Genomic DNA, 17,718 nt, shown 5'->3' on the forward strand with positions numbered 1-17,718 from the left:
GCAGGAATGCAGTTAGGCATTCTTGACTTTGTGGCATGAATGTTGCTGTGTATCAGTCATTTGGAGGTATTGAGATGGTACTATTTTCCTAACAGTCTGAACTGGTTGAAGGTCAGACCATGATTTGATGAATGGAGATTAGGTGTCTGAATACTGTTCTGGCACTGGTGTATGTACATGATCATAGAGTACCTGTTATTCTTTGGATATTTTTTCTCACACAATATGTTGCTATTATTCATACCTCCAAAAACAGGAACCAGTAAACTGAAATCAAACATAGGGGGGCAAAGGGGAGGTTACCTACTTCCGGGAGGTTATCGGCCATAGCTACTTTCATTTTCTCCGCATAGGCGGATAGTAGTTTGCACAGGACAGGAATGTCAGACCCCTGCCGGAGTCTGCACTAGTGGGTCACGGTAAGTATGTTACTTAAACGTAATTTTAGAAAGAAAATTTCCTTTTTCCCTTGGATGTTATTTCAGGGTGCAGACAACGGCTCAGAATGGAGGGCTGAGGATGAGCAGGACACGAGTGACTCGTCTGATGAATCACCGGCCAAGGTCGGCAGAGTGGGCACAAGGTCAGTGTGAAGTACCCTGCAGGAGAATGGCCTGATATGTGGGAGTGTTTTTAGTCTGCTGGGGTGCCCCCCCCCCCCCCCCCCCCCCCCTCTGATGAGGGTACAGTGCACTGGTTGTCAGTCTGGTTGGTTTCCTGGGGGTGTGCACTTCACCCTTTGCTTGCAGATTTTTTTTTCATGCTGTCAGACACTTCATTTGCTTGGAAATGGGTTGTATTATTGTTGTTGTTTTTTGTTGTTGTTGTTTTTTGGGTGGTGTGGGGTGTGTGTGTGTGTGTGGGGGGTTATGTTGGCCTTTAAAATCTAGACATTGTTTCACATGTCATTATCGAAGTCAGGTTCGTTCACACAGCACAGATGTGTTATTAACTTTATGTGCATTCCAGTGATGTTGATATTTAAGTTGACTTATTTTCCTTTTCAGCAAAGCATGAAGAAGGATTTCACACCTTAACTTGCCTACAACATTATGTTCATGTCCTGTGTGTGTGTGTAGGACAGGATTTCACTGTGTAACTTGCCCACATCACGTTCATGTTTAATGTATATGTTAATGTCCTGTGTGTGTGCAAGTCAGGATTTCACACTGTAACCAGCCCACAACATCACGTTCATGTTTAATGTGTACGTTAATGTCCTATGTGTGTTCAGGTCAGGATTTCACAGTGTAGCTTGCCCATAACATCATGTTCATGTTTAATGTGTACGTTAATGTCCTATGTGTGTGCCAGTCAGGATTTCACAGTGTAACTTGCCCACAACATCATGTTCATGTTTAATGTGTACGTTAATGTCCTATGTGTGTGCCAGTCAGGATTTCACAGTGTAGCTTGCCCACAACATCACGTTCATGTTTAATGTGTACGTTAATGTCCTCTGTGTGTGCCAGTCAGGATTTCTACTGTAACTTGCCCACAACATCACGTTCATGTCCCATGTATGTGCAGGTCAGGATTTCACAGTGTAGCTTGCCCCATGGTATTGTTGTCCTATTCACAGGTCAGAAGAGGCGGCTGAAACCCCGATCCCTAGTCAGCCAGTGACCATCCTGTCCACGCTGTCGTCACCAGCAGACAGCACCACCTCCGCCCTCCTCACCTCACACGGACTATACGTCCCACTGGAAATGGCCGACATGGCTAAACTGCGACAGTCCCTGGCCACCTCTCACGCTGTTGTCATCGGTGACTCTGGAGAGCAGAAGGTGGTGTCCATGGAGTCCTACGTGAGGTCAGAGCGGGTGCTGGGGGATGGTGAGCTGTGCCACGCCCTCTCCTCGCTGTCAGCCGTAGCAGGCAGTGCCACGGACACAGCCCTTGAGTCACCTGGACCTGGGGAAGAGATGGGGGAGAGACAGGAGGCAGGTGATGGAGGCTGTGAGCATCCTGATGAAAGCAGGAACGAAAGTGGGTGCTATGGTGGTAGTGGTGGTGGTCACAGCCATGATGAAGCAGTTGGGTGCGAACAAAAAGAGTGCACATGCACCGAGGAGGAGAGCTCACCTTTAAGTGAGAGCAGCATGGTGTGGCAAGACAGTTCCCGTTCAGAAACAGTGGACAGTAAAATCCATCTGCAGCATGTTCAGACTGATCAGAACTCTGCAGCAAAAAATGGTACCAGTGATTGTACAAGAGAAGAGATTGACAGGGAGCTAGAGTCTTGTGACGACATTAACAGCACACTGCAAGGAACAGTGGCTTGTTCAGAGTTAGCAGAGGATCATGATGATCCACCATGCTGCCCCAAGGAAGAAATGTTGTGTGAACAAGGGGGGGATGACTCTGTCAGTCCCAGTGATGACAGTATGTGTGGACTGGGCAGCTCAGGGGAACAGACTGGGAGTGGGAACGAAGCACACCCACTGTTGAGGGCTGGGCCCAGTGAAGCAACATGGGGCTGTGACCTGACAGAATCTGTCACCTTGAAGCTGAACAGTGGGCCAGGTGTCCTGGATAATCAGAACACGGTGACAGACGTGTCACATCTGCAGAACACATGTGAACAAGACAGTATTGTGGATACTAGAAATCCAGGGGAACAGTCAGTAGACAGAACCCCTAACGGGTCTGAAGCCTCCAAGGAGCAGAATTCAGATGACATCAAACTTGAAAACACGCAGCAGAATTTTTCTGCTGCGGCAAACTGCCATTCCAGTTCATCTGTTCATGTTGGCCTGATTTATCATGTTCATGTGAAAAGGAATGACGATGAAATAATGCAACTCATTTTACAGATGCCTAGCAAAGAAAAGCTGTCACTGAGCAAAGATTGTTACGAACATTTGGATGTTTTGCAGAATATGATGAGAAATTCTCTAGAGTATGCACCTTGTTTGCGAGATAAGTGTATGATGCAGGGAAGTGAAGAGACAGTAAAACTCACCAGCACCACAAGACCTTTAAAAAACAAACTGATAAAACCAGGCGCAACTGGGAACATTTTTGTGTACATGATGTACAATGCTGATTACACTGAAGCGAAGGCCACTGAGGACACTGCGGAAAGTCCAAGCAGCACAACTCCCGATGGAAGAGACGGGGACCCAGGTGGACAGGGGGAGGCAAGCAGCCAGGGGCAGGCACGTGATGTGAGGGAGTCTTCCTCTGATGACTGTGTCTCCACAACTTCAGATATCAGGGGCAGCAGATCAGGTGAGAGGTCGGAACGGAGGTCACTTCCCAGTGTCTCGACCCCTGAGCAAGGAACTGAAGATCTCCAGAGCGTGTCGGCTTCATCCAGCGCGCAGGTGGATTCAAGCTGTATGTCTGGCAGTGTTCCATCCCATTGTGTGTTGCCAGATGTGTCCTCGGTGTCCTCCGCTGGCTTTGTTCCTACTCTTCCAGCAGCCCTGTGTCCAGGAAGAGACGAGGAAGGAATGAACAGTGTGTCAAGCTCTTCCCTAGTCAGGCTGGCCAACAGAGGCAGTGTGCGTCATGATTCCTTACCAGGCTCAGAGGTGTCATCCTCAGACAGGAGCCAGAACAGTTATGAGCAAGTTCAGTACGGCGAAGAAGGCACAAGCATGCGAATCAGCAGCCTTCAGCAGACGTACAGTGGTGAAACTCCACAGGTTCCCAGCACATCTCAGGCCATACATGTACAAAGAGGACGTTCTCAAGACCGTACAGCAAACAGGCATTCACCCTTGGTTCAGACGTCTCATTGTCAGAGTTTAGGGTCAGCGTCCAGCACAGAGGGTTTATCTGGGCCAGAGTGGCGCTGTGCTGTTGCCAGCAGCAGCCCAGTGGTCCAGGCACCTGCAGTTGGGAATGTGTCATGGTTAAACCTCAGCTCTGTGGACAGCTCTGCTGACCAAGAAAGCACTGAAAATTCTTCTGGTCACAGGTCCGGTATCTCCCTGGAGTCTTTCTCCAGGCAAGATCCTGATTCAAGGTCTGATGTGAGCACATCAAAAGCAAATGAAAGAGTGGGCAGTGTCAGGGAGAATCCAAGCACATCAACAGGAACAGTTTCAGAGAGTCTGCCACAAGAATCATCAGTGTGTTCAGGTGACATTTTTGTTCCCGATGATGTGTTTTTAACTGATTCAGACCCACAGTATGTTGGTGCTGATCATGGGTGTGGAGTATCTAACTTCAGTTCTGTGTCATCGTCAGGCCTTTCCTCTACCACTGCTGACGACAGAAATGTACAAAGTGTGCAGTCCTCTTCCAGAGAAGCAGCAGACATTGTTTATGAAGCTTCAACATCCAGTGTTGACCATTGTCACCACCAGGGTAGCGGGGAAGAGTGTCCTATGGAGACACCCTGCAGTGGAAGGACAACCAGCTTGACACACATAGCAGGTCAAGAAAGAGTGCTGCAGAGAAACATTTCAAAGGACAAGCAGAATAGACGGACATTGTTGCGATTGATTGAATCAGGAAGAAACACAGCGGAGGAAGCAGACTGCAGCCAGGAAGGGGCACCTGCTGGGGTTAGAGACAGGATGCATGGAGCTGCAAGGACAACAGCACAGGCGGCCATCACTTCTGCCTCGTGTGAAGCTGATCTGACAGCACAAGCCATGGCCGCAAGAAAGGCAGAAAACGAAGCCTCTCCTGTGAGAGAATACTGCCACATGCAGTCTTTAAATGAACGGTCACCACCTCCATCTTACAGCCTCCTGTCCAATGAGGAGAGCCCTCCTGCAGGTGAAACATCACCTGTTCAGCACATGTCACAGGTGTCTTCAGCAGCTGCCCCGTGTTCTCCTCTGGCTTTGTCAGATCCTAGGGCACCCATGGTGTTGTCCTGTTTGGGGCTGGTGCCCACAAAAAATGCAGATGCTGCGCAAACACAGACATCTGCTGCACAACATCAGCCAGACACAGGTTCAGCTGCTTCAGGAAGCAACGCTAAGGTGATAGCAACGTTAAGCCCCGTGCATTCTTCTCCGACATCATCACCGACAACCTACGGTCTTCGACACACTGCAGAAAAGAACCGAGGACGATCTCCTTCAGCCTCTCTGCGTACCCTGGTGCCCAAACCAGGCCCTGTGACCAACCCTTCCCCACCCCGCGTACCCCGCATCAGTCGCAGGAGTCCCAAGAAGCAGCAGTTGCAGAAGCAGGTGCGTGCCATCCTGCCCAAAGGGTACAGCTATGAACTGAAGATGAACTCGCCCACCAAGACTGCTGCCAGAACACTGAAGAGGAGGGCCACACTTTTCTGCCAGCGAAGTCCCAACAAGCCTCTGCTGCCCAAAGACCCCAGCATGACGCAGGTAACTAACGATGATAATGAATTGCATTTGTACAGCATGTTTCTCTAATTAAAGTCAAACTCAGTGTGCCGGCAATTGCCCATTTACAGGCAGCCATGCCAGAAAATGACCAACCACACTCAACTGTACACACCTATACTCACCCATGAGCAGAAAACAGCTGAAATTAACAGTGGCGAAAAAAATCACAAAACACCTCACAGAACAGATGTGCTTTTAGCTGGGTGTTTGAACATCAGGAGGGGTTGTTTGGTAACAGAGACCAACAGGACGCTTAACACATGGGATCTTCCATGCCTTTCTTTATCTTTCATCTATTTGTGTTTTATGAATAACTGACTGCAAGGTCCTGTTTATCTGTATGATACCCTCAGAGTTTCTGCATGTAACCTTGATCATTTGTAAGTGCGAGTATTATCATTTGGGAGAGTATGTGCCTTTGAGTGAGTGGGTGTGTGTATACAGGGTGTGTATTTAAGAGAGAGAGAGAGAGGTGGGGAAGACAGCCTACAAAAACGCTGGTTAATTCAGCTCTAAAGACTGTAAAAATACATGTCGTTAGAACAACAGGGTTAGCACTAATATAAATCCACCTCATTATTAGTATCATTATGGTAATTGAAGGAGCATTGTCATGGAAATCAAATTCTTATATTAATACAGTTTCCACCATCAGTAAGTTAATCAGAGTGGTATTTCCGACCACCACAGAAACCGGCCGCAAACCGTCCCCACAGCGGCGCCCTCCATGCCAGACCCACTCCCTTGCTGCCGTGGACGCGAAGGGGCCGGGGTGTCCGTCGCCGCAAGCCCAAGTCGGAGCTTGAACAGGCGGGGGGAGGAGGAGGGAGAGTGGTGGCGGCGGTGAGGAAGCCCCCCGCCCATCTTGCCAAGGAGGATCGCAGCCAGGAGGAGAGCGACGAGACGGGGAGCGAGGTGGAGGACGTGGCGTTGATGTCGCAGGATGACAGTCAGAACGAGGAGGAGGGAGGGGAGGTGGAGGACGGTCAGGCCTACATGCACGACCTCATGGCAGCCTGCACCACCATCGGGTAAGCTGGGGTGGCGGGGGGGGGGGGGGGGGGGGGGGGGGGGTGGGGTCGGGGGGGATTTTCAGGATTTGAAGTGTAAATTCATTTTTCAAATTTTTTGTTGTTGTTGTTGTTATTTATAGTTGATTAGTTTCTGTACATGTGGGATTTTCAGGATTTGAAGTGTAAATTGATTTTTTTAAATTTGTTGTTGTTGTTACTTATAATTAATTAGTTTCTGTACGTGTAAAGCACTTTGAGCTCTGAGATTTGTTTGTGAAAAAGCACTGAATAAGTGTTCATTATTATTATTATGATTTTTCTTATCATTATCATTATTATTATTATTAAGTTTAGTAAAAGGTTAAAGCCCCCCTAGCCTTTTTCGACTAGCCAGTGAATTCATGTAAAAATCTGGTTTGCTATTTGCTGAACACTGTCTTATGTTAACACAGAGAATCTGATTTGTGATCCTATTACTTTTGAATCATTTACAAAAATGTTGGCAATATCTGTGGTTTATCGTCTTTTTTATGATTTAGCTCTGTGGCTGATTTTGAAACTTCTTTTTAATTTACCTTGTATCTTTATTACCATTTGAGGCCTGTATCATGTGACTTAACTACTGCTTTGGAACGGAGGAGAACACATCCAGACATCACTGTTTGGTGTCATATACTGTACCATGTCAAACTGATGCAAACTAGGCCTATGGGTTTGCTCTGCTTGGCCAAATTTCGCGCGGCTAACAGTGAAAAGATGACCCGTTTTGCCCGGTCCGCTCTTAGCCAGTATAAACTCCTTTTCATAGTGGCTTTCTTTGTATGATAGTCATAGCTTCTTTTCTTTTTCCTCTGAAAGTGTTAGCTTCTGTAACCAACATCAAAGCTGGCAAGGACATTATGCTAACTAGGAGTGGATACTGAGTTCTCAGATGATATATCCTTAAATTAAGTGAAGGTATCTGGACTTTTGTTCTGACGTTTTGGTGTTACGAACTGTGTAATCTTGTGTGCTGTTTTCAGGTTTAATCCGTACATCAAAACAACCCCTGACAAGGATGGACACTGCAGTAAAGAGGAGATACGTCGGCAGCAGAAATTGTCACTGTTGGCTTCTGATGTTTTGGAGACAGACCCACGGGTGAGATAAAAAAAATTTTTTTTTAAATTGTTGGGGGACGAGAACAGTTTTCTCTTTACTCTCCTCTTTGTCTTTCTGTCTTTTGTTTTTTAATTTCAGTTTACTGTGGTTGTTTTGGGATCATGAGTGTTTTGTCAGGTATCTGTTAAGTAGTTGTTTTTTGGGGTTTTTTTTCAGATCACTCAGGAATTTTTATACCTCCACCCATGGTTCAGTGGAGATGGAGAAAATACTGCCAAGTGTAGGATTCAACCCTGTGTGCTGAGATTTTATCGCTTCCTTGGTAGACACATTAACTCTAGGCCACCACACTACTGAGTATTGTTTGTTGCACAGATGTGGGGACTGTTTGTGTGTGTGTGTGTGACAGACGTGGGGACTGTTTGTGTGTGTTTGTGGGACAGATGTGGGACTGTTTGTTGTACAGATGTGGGGACTGTTTGTTTGTAACACAGACGTGGGGACTGTTTGTTGCACAGACGTGGGGACTGTTTGTGGGACAGACGTGGGGACTGTTTGTAACACAGACGTGGGGACTGTTTGTAACACAGACGTGGGACTGTTTGTGGGACAGACGTGGGACTGTTTGTTGCACAGACGTGGGGACTGTTTGTAACACAGACGTGGGGACTGTTTGTTGCACAGACGTGGGGACTGTTTGTTGCACAGACGTGGGGACTGTCTGTGGGACAGACGTGGGGACTGTTTGTGGGACAGACGTGGGGACTGTTTGTGGGACAGACGTGGGGACTGTTTGTTGCACAGACGTGGGGACTGTTTGTTGCACAGACGTGGGGACTGTTTGTAACACAGACGTGGGGACTGTTTGTGGGACAGACGTGGGGACTGTTCATTGCACAGACGTGGGGACTGTTTGTTGCACAGACGTGGGGACTGTTTGTTGTACAGACGACAGACGTGGGGACTGTTCATTGCACAGACGTGGGGACTGTTTGTTGTACAGACGTGGAGACTGTTTGTTGTACAGACGTGGAGACTATTTGTGGGACAGACGTGGGGACTGTTTGTTGCACAGGTGTGGGTACAGACATGGGGACTGTTTGGTGCACAGGTGTGGGTACAGACATGGGGACTGTTTGGTGCACAGGTGTGGGTACAGACGTGGGGACTGTTTGTGGCACAGACGTGGGGACTGTTTGTTGTACAGACGTGGAGACTGTTTGTTGCGCAGACGTGGGGACTGTTTGTTGCACAGGTGTGGGTACAGACATGGGGACTGTTTGTTGCACAGATGTGGGGACGTTTTATAAGAGAAGCAGGGACTGTTTATGAGAGAAGTGGGTACTGTTAATAAGAGAAGTGGATACTCTTTGTAAGAGAAGTGGGTACTGTTAATAAGAGAAGTGGGGACTGTGTGTTGCAGAAGGATGACCGTGACCTGGCGTACGCGCAGTGTTACCTGAACAAGGTGAAGGTCACCCTGCAGAAAGATCTGCCCACCTACACTCAGTTCATGGACATCCTCAGGCAGTTTGAGACCAGCCAGGTCTCTCCTGTGGAGGTAGTGTGTGTGTGTGTGTGTGTGTGTGTGTGTGTGTGTGTGCATGTGTATGTGACTTGTGACTGTGTGTATGATGGGGAGAGAAAGCGCATCACATAACTGAATAAATAAAGCAGTGAAGCAGCTAACCAAAGGGAAAGCACATTTTCTCCTTCATGCACATGCTTGCATCCACACACGCTCTGACACAGCTGTAGATTCTCCACAAAAAATCAGAAATTTGAAACAGAAAGTAATTTCAATCATTGTGGACTGGTGAGCGCTATGATTGACAAGTTGATGGAATGTGTACAATCATTTCAAACAACATACATATTCTGACTGAAACCAAAAATATGACAATACTGTGGAATTCCATGAACAAAGATGAAAAAAACAACAACTAAAAACAAAAGCAAACAAAATAAACAGATTTGCTAGGTTTTTAAGAAACATGTAAGACATGGGGAACAACAGCAAAAAAAAACCAACAACAAAAAAACAAGCAAACAAACAAACAAAAAAGAAAAGAAAAATAGAAAACCAACAAAATGATAAATATGCACATGGTGTGAGCATTCAAAAAGGAGAATAAAATGCTGACAGAACAATGAGGTGACTCCCTTAGTGAGTACTGTTTTATCTTGCAGAGTTTATTACACTCCCGTGTTACTGACTCAGTACCTAAACATCGTACCATTGTGCTGAATGCAGACAGCATAGACACAGGAACTCTGACCATTGATCAAAGAGCCCATCCATTTAGTGTGTATCTCCAGGCTGCTTGGTCTTGAGAGTCTTGCATTTGAGCTTACTCTGATAATACAGTAAAATACAATCAGTACAATACACTCCAATACAATACAGTTTTACTTTTAGCTTACACTGATAATACAACACAATACAATACAAATTACAATAGTACAATACAGCCCAACCCAACCCAGCCTAACCCAACTCAGTGCAATGCAATGCAACGCAACGCAACGCAACACAACACAACAGCAACACAACACAATACAACTTGATTTGTCCAGTTGGAAAATTGAATATGATAATTGTGTTGTCTGAGTCTTCCAGTTAAGGTCAGAGTACTCTTCAGCTTCAGAGCACTGGGTAGGATACATCAACACAAAAAAAAAAAAACCACCCCAAAAACCAGACACCCACCCACACACACACACAAACAAAACAAACAGTTACACCAGAAACATACAGAATTGCACTGTGATATTTTGCCTGCAAATGGATGAAATCCTCAGTTCCCCAGTCATCAGTTCATGATGTGAACTGTGCATTATGGCCTTTAGTTCAGGGGAAAATGATAAGTTAGTGCATAAATATTATATTATCGTAATTTCTGGAGCTTTTGTCATCCAAGCCACCCAAAGCACTATCAGATGATAGTAATAATAATGATAATAATAATAATGATAGGTATTTATCCTTTTCAACCCTAGGGAGTTGTGAACTCCTTGTGGAAAAACACAGAAAATAGACTGAAAATTACTGGAAATACTGTTGGAGTTAGTTCCCTGTGCTTGCAGTTTTTTGCATACGAAGGAATGTGGATACCATTTTACTGGAACTAATTTTGGTATCCCCTGTCAATGCTGAGTTGTATGATTCCGTGAGCCATATCACTCTGAATCTGGTGCAGAGACAAGTCAAAGTGCTTACACACCAGTCAGTCACTTGCATGCGTAACTCTTAATTCACAGAGATGAAAAACAAAACTTATTACAATTTTAGATTATCTTATTGATTGATTGATTGATGTGCATACTTATATAGCGCCTATCCTCTAGAGACCAAGCTCTAAGCACTTTACATACACGGGGACATTTGCACCACAGGCTGCCTACCTGGGTAGAGCCGACTGACGGCTGCCACTGGGCGCTCATCATTCGTTTCCTGTGTCATTCAATCAGATTTCAGACGCATACACATACACGCTCAGACAGACATGTAACATTTTACGTGTATGATCGTTTTTTTTAAATTTATTTACCCCGCCATGTAGGCAGCCATACTCCGTTTTCGGGGGTGTGCATGCTGGGTATATTCTTGTTTCCATAACCCACCAAACGCTGACATGGATTACAGAATCTTTAACGTGCGTATTTGATCTTATAAGGGAAAACACCAATAATTCCATCCTGGTGTCTCATCCTTAAGTATTGAAAGATAACATAGTTCTAGAGTCTGGTGTAGAGGATTTAAAAACTTGATTTAATTACACGTACTTAACCGTGACCCACTAGTGCAGACTCCGGCAGGGGTCTGACATTCCTGCCAGAAAAAGAAGTCTGCACCAGTGGGTCAAGATAAGTATGTTACTGAAACGTAATTTTAGGAAGAAAATTTCCTTTTTTCAAGGTTTTGCACCTCTAGCCAATTTCACCTGCTGATGCATTAGAGCATTTCACGTGTAGAAAAAAGATATTCTAGATTACTTTCTAAACTGATGCAGGTAAAAGTATATATTTTCTGAAAGGAAACTAAATAGACAATACAGAAAAAATGTTGTGATGAAATGAATATGCGACCCACAAGAATTTTCCAGACAGTAAACCTTGCACATACACATATACATGAACAAATACTTCACACACACACAGATACACACACGCACATGCACATGCAAGCTTGCATGCTTGGGCTCATGCGTGCATGCTATTGTCAGTTCTGCTGGTCATGTACAAAGACAACAAGAAGTTAATATGCCATTTGTTTTAAAATTTTGTTGTTTAACATTTAGCTTGCTTGGTACATATATGCAGCTTCAGCAGTGGTGCCTTGTGAAAGTTGCAGTCCCTCAGTGATTTCTTTACACTGCATCCAGAAGCTTTGTTCTTTTTAACCTGGTTGAAGACCACAATGGTCACCATCTTCAAACAAGAAGCCAAAAGAATAAATGCATAAGCAACTCTAATAACAGAAGTTGTAAAGGGGTTGGATAGGGTTAATACACTCAGGTTTCCCTAAGAAATTAGCTTTCTTGTCTACATTTTTTCCCATCACTTTTTTTAGGTTTCTCCCAGCAAAATCTCTCTGTTGTCCATCACATTGTTGAAGTTTCCCCAACAAAAGTCATTGTTGTCCATCATTTTGTTGAAGTTTCCCCAACAAAAATCATTGGTGTCCATCACTTTGTTGAAGTTTCCCCAACAAAAATCATTGGTGTCCATCACTTTGTTGAGGTTTTCCCCAACAAAAGTCATTGTTGTCCATCACTTTGTTCAGGTTTTCCCCAACAAAAGTCATTGTTGTCCATCACATTGTTGAAGTTTCCCCAGCAAAAGTCATTGTTGTCCATCACTTTTGTGATGTTTTCTCCAACAAAAGTCATTGTTGTCCATCACTTTGTTGAGGTTTTTCCCAACAAAAGTCATTGTTGTCCATCACATTGTTGAAGTTTCCCCAGCAAAAGTCATTGTTGTCCATCACATTGTTGAAGTTTCCCCAGCAAAAGTCACTGTTGTCCATCACATTGTAAGTTTCCCCAACAGAAGTCATTGTTGTCCATCACTTTGTTGAGGTTTTCCCCAACAAAAGTCATTGTTGTCCATCACATTGTTCAGATTTTCCCCAACAAAAGTATTGTTGTCCATCACATTATTGAGGATTTCTGTGATGGGGTTTCAAGCAACAAAGATAATTGTTGTCCATCATTTTGTTGAGGTTTCCTCCAACAAAAATGACTTTTGTCCATCACTTTGTTGAGGTTCCTCTCAACAAAAGTCACTGGATTCCATGACTTTGTTGAGGTTGCCCTCATCAAAAGGCACTGTTGTCCATCATTTTGTGGAGGTAACTATCAACTAAAGTCACTGTTGCGCATCACTTTGTTGAGGTATCTCCTGGCAAAAGTCACTGTTGTGCATCATGTTGTTGAGGTTTCGGAAAAAAAAAACCCATTGTTGTTCATCACTTTGTAGAAGTTCCTCCAACAAAAGTCACTGTCATCCATTATTTTGTAGAGGTTTTTCCAAACAAAAACTCACAGCTGTCCATTGCTTTGTTGAGGTTTCTCATAACAAAGTCACTGTTGTCCATCACTTTGTTAAGGTCTTCTCAAACAAAAGTCACAGTTGTCCATCACGTTGTTAAGGTCTTTTCCAACAAAAGTCACAGTTGACCATCACTTCGTTAAGGTTCACTCCAACATAAGTCACTGTTTTGTGAAGGTCTTCTCGAACAAAAGTCACAGTTGTCCGTCACTTTGTAAAGGTCCTCCCCCCATGCCCCCCCCCCCCTCCCCTCCGAACCTCCACCCATCCCCCGCCAGGAAAAGTCACAGTCCATCACTTTGTTGTTTCTCCAAAGTCATTTTTGTCCATCATTTTGTTTTTGTTTCATTAAAAAATCACAGTTTTCCCAAAAGACACAGTTGCCTACCATTTTGAGGTTTCCTCATGAGCCATTTTTCATAATTATGTTGAGGTTTCTACAACAACAACAACAAAACAACTGTTGTCCAGGTTTTCTCAACAAATTAAATTGTTGTCCATCATTTGTTGAGGGTTCCTCAACAAAAATATATTAATGTCCATCACTTTGTTGAGGTCTCCTCAACAAAAAAACAAACATACTTTCGACTTCATTGAGGTTTCCCCCAACCAAAAGTCACTGTTGTCCTTGACCTTGTTGAGTTTCCACGAATGTCACGGTGGCCCATCGTGTCACACGAGTCAGGGCGTCTTCAGTTTCCTGCGGCAGCTGAGCAGGGGCTGGGGCCACATCATCGGAGATGACGCTGGTGCTGCTGCCCCTTCGCTCACTGGGTTGTCTGCCCCTGGTGTGGGTCACATGCTTGTGCGCTCCGCACTGATTGGAGGCAGAGACACGAGCATGCTGCTTGCAGTTGCAGCGGAGGTAAAGAAACCACTGGGACAGCATCCGGAGGAGCTCCTGTCGGAAGCGAGTGCCGCTGAGGCAGTAGAGGAAGAAGTTGATGGTGTGGTTGGTCCACATGAGGAAGTCGAAGATGGCGCTGATCAGTGAATACTGTGCGATCTGGGCAACAGAGGAAATCAGTGTTGCGATGGATTTGTTGATAGGATTTGGAAAATGCTTCTGCAAAAAGCTGATCAGTGAATACTGTGCGATCTAGGTAACAGAGGAAATCAGTGTTATGATGGATTTGTTGACAGGATTTGGAAGCTATGCTTCTGCAGACTGGTTTTTTGACTCGTTTAAAATCTTTATAATCACTTGAAGTTCAGGGTTTTACACAGGGGTACTTTTCATAGATGAAGCAAGGAGGATAGAATTGCTGAAAGGATTTGGAAGATGCTTCCATGAACTGGTTTTTTGACTCGGTTTAAAATGTTTATAATCAGTTGAAGTTCAGGATTTTATGCTGTTGTCATTTTCACACAGGAAGCAAGGGTGATAGAATTGTTGAAAGAATTTGGAAGATGTTTCCACAAACTGATTTTAAGTCAGTTTAATATAAAATCTTTATCATCAGTTGAGGTTTAGGATTTTGTGCAGAGGTGATTTGGAAAATGAAGCAAAGAAAATATTTCTTTTCCACACTTTTTTTTTTATCTAGTGAGATGATCGTGCACCTCCAAAGTTTTTTTTCTTTTTCTTTTTCTTTGAAAAAGTAATGTTGGTGTATTTCTAGTTTAGTGTAACTTCTTTTTTCCGAGAAAGTGTGAGTGCTTGTATATATGCACATCAACCATGTTTCACACATACTGAAATCCAATGGCACATTATTGGACAAATATGTTCACACACATGTGCATGCATACTGCACATACACACAGCACATATATATTAACACAAATGGATGCATACCACAAACACACACATGTTTACATACATTCGTGTGAGATTACTACATTTTTTCCATTGGAGATGAACACTGTTTTCTATGATATAATATTATCAGCATCCCAAAACTCACCACTGGAAAATTTATTCTCCCTTCTGGAGTGACGAGCTTGAACACTTCCCTCCGGATGCAGAACAGGACGACCTTGGGCGCTGTCATGAGCATGAAGGTGAAGGACACAACCAGCAGCATGGTGGTCAGCCGCTGGTTGAAGCGGTTGACGCGGGCTCCGTTGGTGGCAGCGTGGAGGGAGCGTTGCTGTTTGAGAGCTTGGCGGTGACGGTGGATGATGAGGATGTTGAAGAGGAAGAGCAGGAAGAAGGGGAGGAAGGAATAGAGGGCGGCGTCGATCCATGGCCAGACCTCGTCCAGGAAGTCTGCGTGAGCATCCAGACCCAGGCACCCGCTCCTGGGGGTCTTCTCAAAGGTGAAGAAGAAGTGACAGTTCTTGGCCGTGCAGAGGAGGACGACACCAACCACAGCAAAGCATGCGTTGCGTATCGTGCATATGGCAGCTGACCTCAGAGGGAACCTTATAGCAATGTACCTGCAGGAAATACAGGAAAACGTTGTTTTGAATTTATCTTTGAAGCCATTAGTATTTCTGCATAATCTGCTGATGGGTTGGGTTTTTTTCATGTGCACTTTCCGAAGGTAGTGATGTTGTACAAGACATCATGTTTGGTAGCATGTAAGACTGACATAAGATCAACAGTTTACTGCTAGGAAAAAAAATCATAATGAACAGTACATTTACGGCCATGTTGTGCAATCCTGAAGACTCAAGCACTGCAGTGAGGACATCCTTCAAATACTTGGACATAGACAAATAATTAGAGTCATTGAGGACCTGGCAGTCATTTTATAAGCCAAGATTACTGTGTGACCCTAATAACTGCACCATGGCAGAGAATGTCATGAGACACATTCCTCTCAGAACTAATTTGAAACCATATTGTGCACACACACATAAAAAGGAAGAAAAAGAGAAAAAGAAGCAGAAGAAGAAGGAAATCCATTCACGAGGCACAAACGTGTCAGTCATAGTCCCATATGCTCTTTCAAAAATTTCAGTCCCAGTTTATACCTGGTTTATCTCTTGACTCCTAACAGTAAGTGCTCTTCACTAAAGTTTTGTCACTTCACTGAGATAAATTTTCAGCTCTCTGGCCAGAATGTCAGTCATCATTCTTTCAGGTTATTTTTTCCTCTTCATTTTGCTTTACGTTTCTTCAGCAAAATTGATTACGCCTCCTTATACATTAACAAAAAGTTGTAAAAGCACTTTAGAAAAAAAAGCCAAACAGATCTTTTTCATCCAAGGTTCAGCAGTCAATGGATTAAGCTTGGTGACACATTAATTGATATGGCTCACCTGTCAATTGTCATGACGGTCAGGACCCAGGAAGAGAAGTCGTAGCTGAAGTAGGCCAGAAAGTTCAATAGGTGGCAGGCCCAGTCATGCTGCACAAAGACGTCGTCGTTGTCGTTGATGACGTAGAGCAGCCTGCGCAGGCAGCTGAAGTAGAGCACGAAGAGGTCAGCGACGGCCAGCAGAGCGAAGTAGAAGCAGGTGGTGGAGGTGAGGAGGGAGCGGCGTGTCATCACCATCACTGTCAGCAGGTTGGTCACCGTCCCCACCCCTACCTGCACCGCACACCCGTAGCGACCCAGTGCCAGGGAGTCCCGGTAGTCAGGGAACGTTTTCAGGATGATCAGGAAGATGTCATCAATGTTGATAGGTGGTCGCGTCGCCTGAGTCACGTTGTTGTTGTCGGCATCACTGCTGTTGAAGCTCCAAGTGTCGTTGGGTGGTGGTGGTGTTGGAGTTGGGGGGGATGCCATGTTGTTCAAGAAAGGTGTGGGTTTTTTGTTGTTGTTGTTGTTGTTGTTGGGTGTTTTTTTTCCTTTTCTTTGCCTGGCTCAGGGCCTGGTTCTGTTGCTGCTCATCGGGATGTCATGACTCGCAGCAAAGTTTACACGTTTTACAGCTCTTGGTTATGTTGTACTCCGTTTTGGCGCTGCGAGGACAGAAATGATGAACTCCATTATACTGTTGTATGCATTGGATTTTAACAGTGAGAATGAGTAAATTTTCTGTTTGTTGTTGTAAGCATTATTGTTATCATTTAATCTTAACTTTGAGAATCGGTTGCAATCGAGTTCAGGCATTGTACGTACTGGTCAACCAACATATTGGAAGGAAAGAATGCAGATACATCAATTCTGTACATTTTACTTTGGAGGAAGAGGAGGAATTTTGATGTCCCGTCTCACATGATAGTGATCGTCAGTATTTTGTTAAAGTATTAGTTCTTACATTTGAATGTTATTGTTTGAAAGGGAGGAGAGGAGGTGGGGGGTGGGGGGGGTTGAATGTTTAAGCTGGAGAATCAGGGTGCACTTCAGTGTATTAAGCCAGCAGAATACATTTGTAAAGTGCTTTAACTCACTCAGTACGGCCAGTCCTCTCTTCTCCTCTACACAGACCCCTCGGATGTCCAGTGGGTGTCTCAATGACCCAACCTTTGGCTTCCGTCGTCAGAATTGTGGTATTCTTTGTCAACATTCACCTCTTCAGTGTAAGAGCCTTCCGCTGGTAATATTTTGATGGTGGTTATTGGGGTGAAACGCTGTTAACGTCGTCTCTTTCGCCGTTCGTATGGAGAGAGTTAAACCATCAACATTGAATCATAACGCAACAGGTCTCACCCCAGACAGTCACATTTTACATGCAAATCTTCACCACCACCACCACACCCCCTGCCCCCACACACAGCAAATAAATGATGTAACAGATCAGTGTTAATCATACTGACAGTGAGATGTGATTCCAGATTTAAGATTTGAAAACTGAGTTCTGATTCTGACATTGAAAGATGA

At 44.7% G+C, this 17,718-nt stretch overlaps 2 protein-coding genes across 2 annotated transcripts in view; one reads left to right on the plus strand and one right to left on the minus strand.

Moving 5' to 3' along the window:
- The window catches only part of LOC143282173 (uncharacterized), a 65,685-nt gene that overhangs the window by 25,146 nt on the left and 22,821 nt on the right, over window positions 1-17,718 (plus strand). Inside the window, exons 17-21 of the mRNA XM_076587737.1 lie at window positions 486-583; window positions 1,583-5,312; window positions 6,024-6,364; window positions 7,369-7,486; window positions 8,871-9,008. Of these exons, the coding sequence (XP_076443852.1) occupies window positions 486-583; window positions 1,583-5,312; window positions 6,024-6,364; window positions 7,369-7,486; window positions 8,871-9,008 (4,425 nt within the window). The remainder of the gene's footprint in view (window positions 1-485; window positions 584-1,582; window positions 5,313-6,023; window positions 6,365-7,368; window positions 7,487-8,870; window positions 9,009-17,718) is intronic.
- Window positions 13,303-17,718, minus strand: part of LOC143282527 (galanin receptor type 2-like) — a 5,255-nt gene continuing 839 nt past the window's right edge. Inside the window, exons 2-4 of the mRNA XM_076588204.1 lie at window positions 16,211-16,856; window positions 14,908-15,382; window positions 13,303-14,006 (exon numbers count right to left, since the gene is read on the minus strand). Of these exons, the coding sequence (XP_076444319.1) occupies window positions 13,617-14,006; window positions 14,908-15,382; window positions 16,211-16,680 (1,335 nt within the window). The 5' untranslated portion in view covers window positions 16,681-16,856 and the 3' untranslated portion in view covers window positions 13,303-13,616. The remainder of the gene's footprint in view (window positions 14,007-14,907; window positions 15,383-16,210; window positions 16,857-17,718) is intronic.

Source organism: Babylonia areolata, chromosome 5 (genome assembly GCF_041734735.1).
Source record: "Babylonia areolata isolate BAREFJ2019XMU chromosome 5, ASM4173473v1, whole genome shotgun sequence".
NCBI classification, from domain to species: domain Eukaryota; kingdom Metazoa; phylum Mollusca; class Gastropoda; order Neogastropoda; family Buccinidae; genus Babylonia; species Babylonia areolata.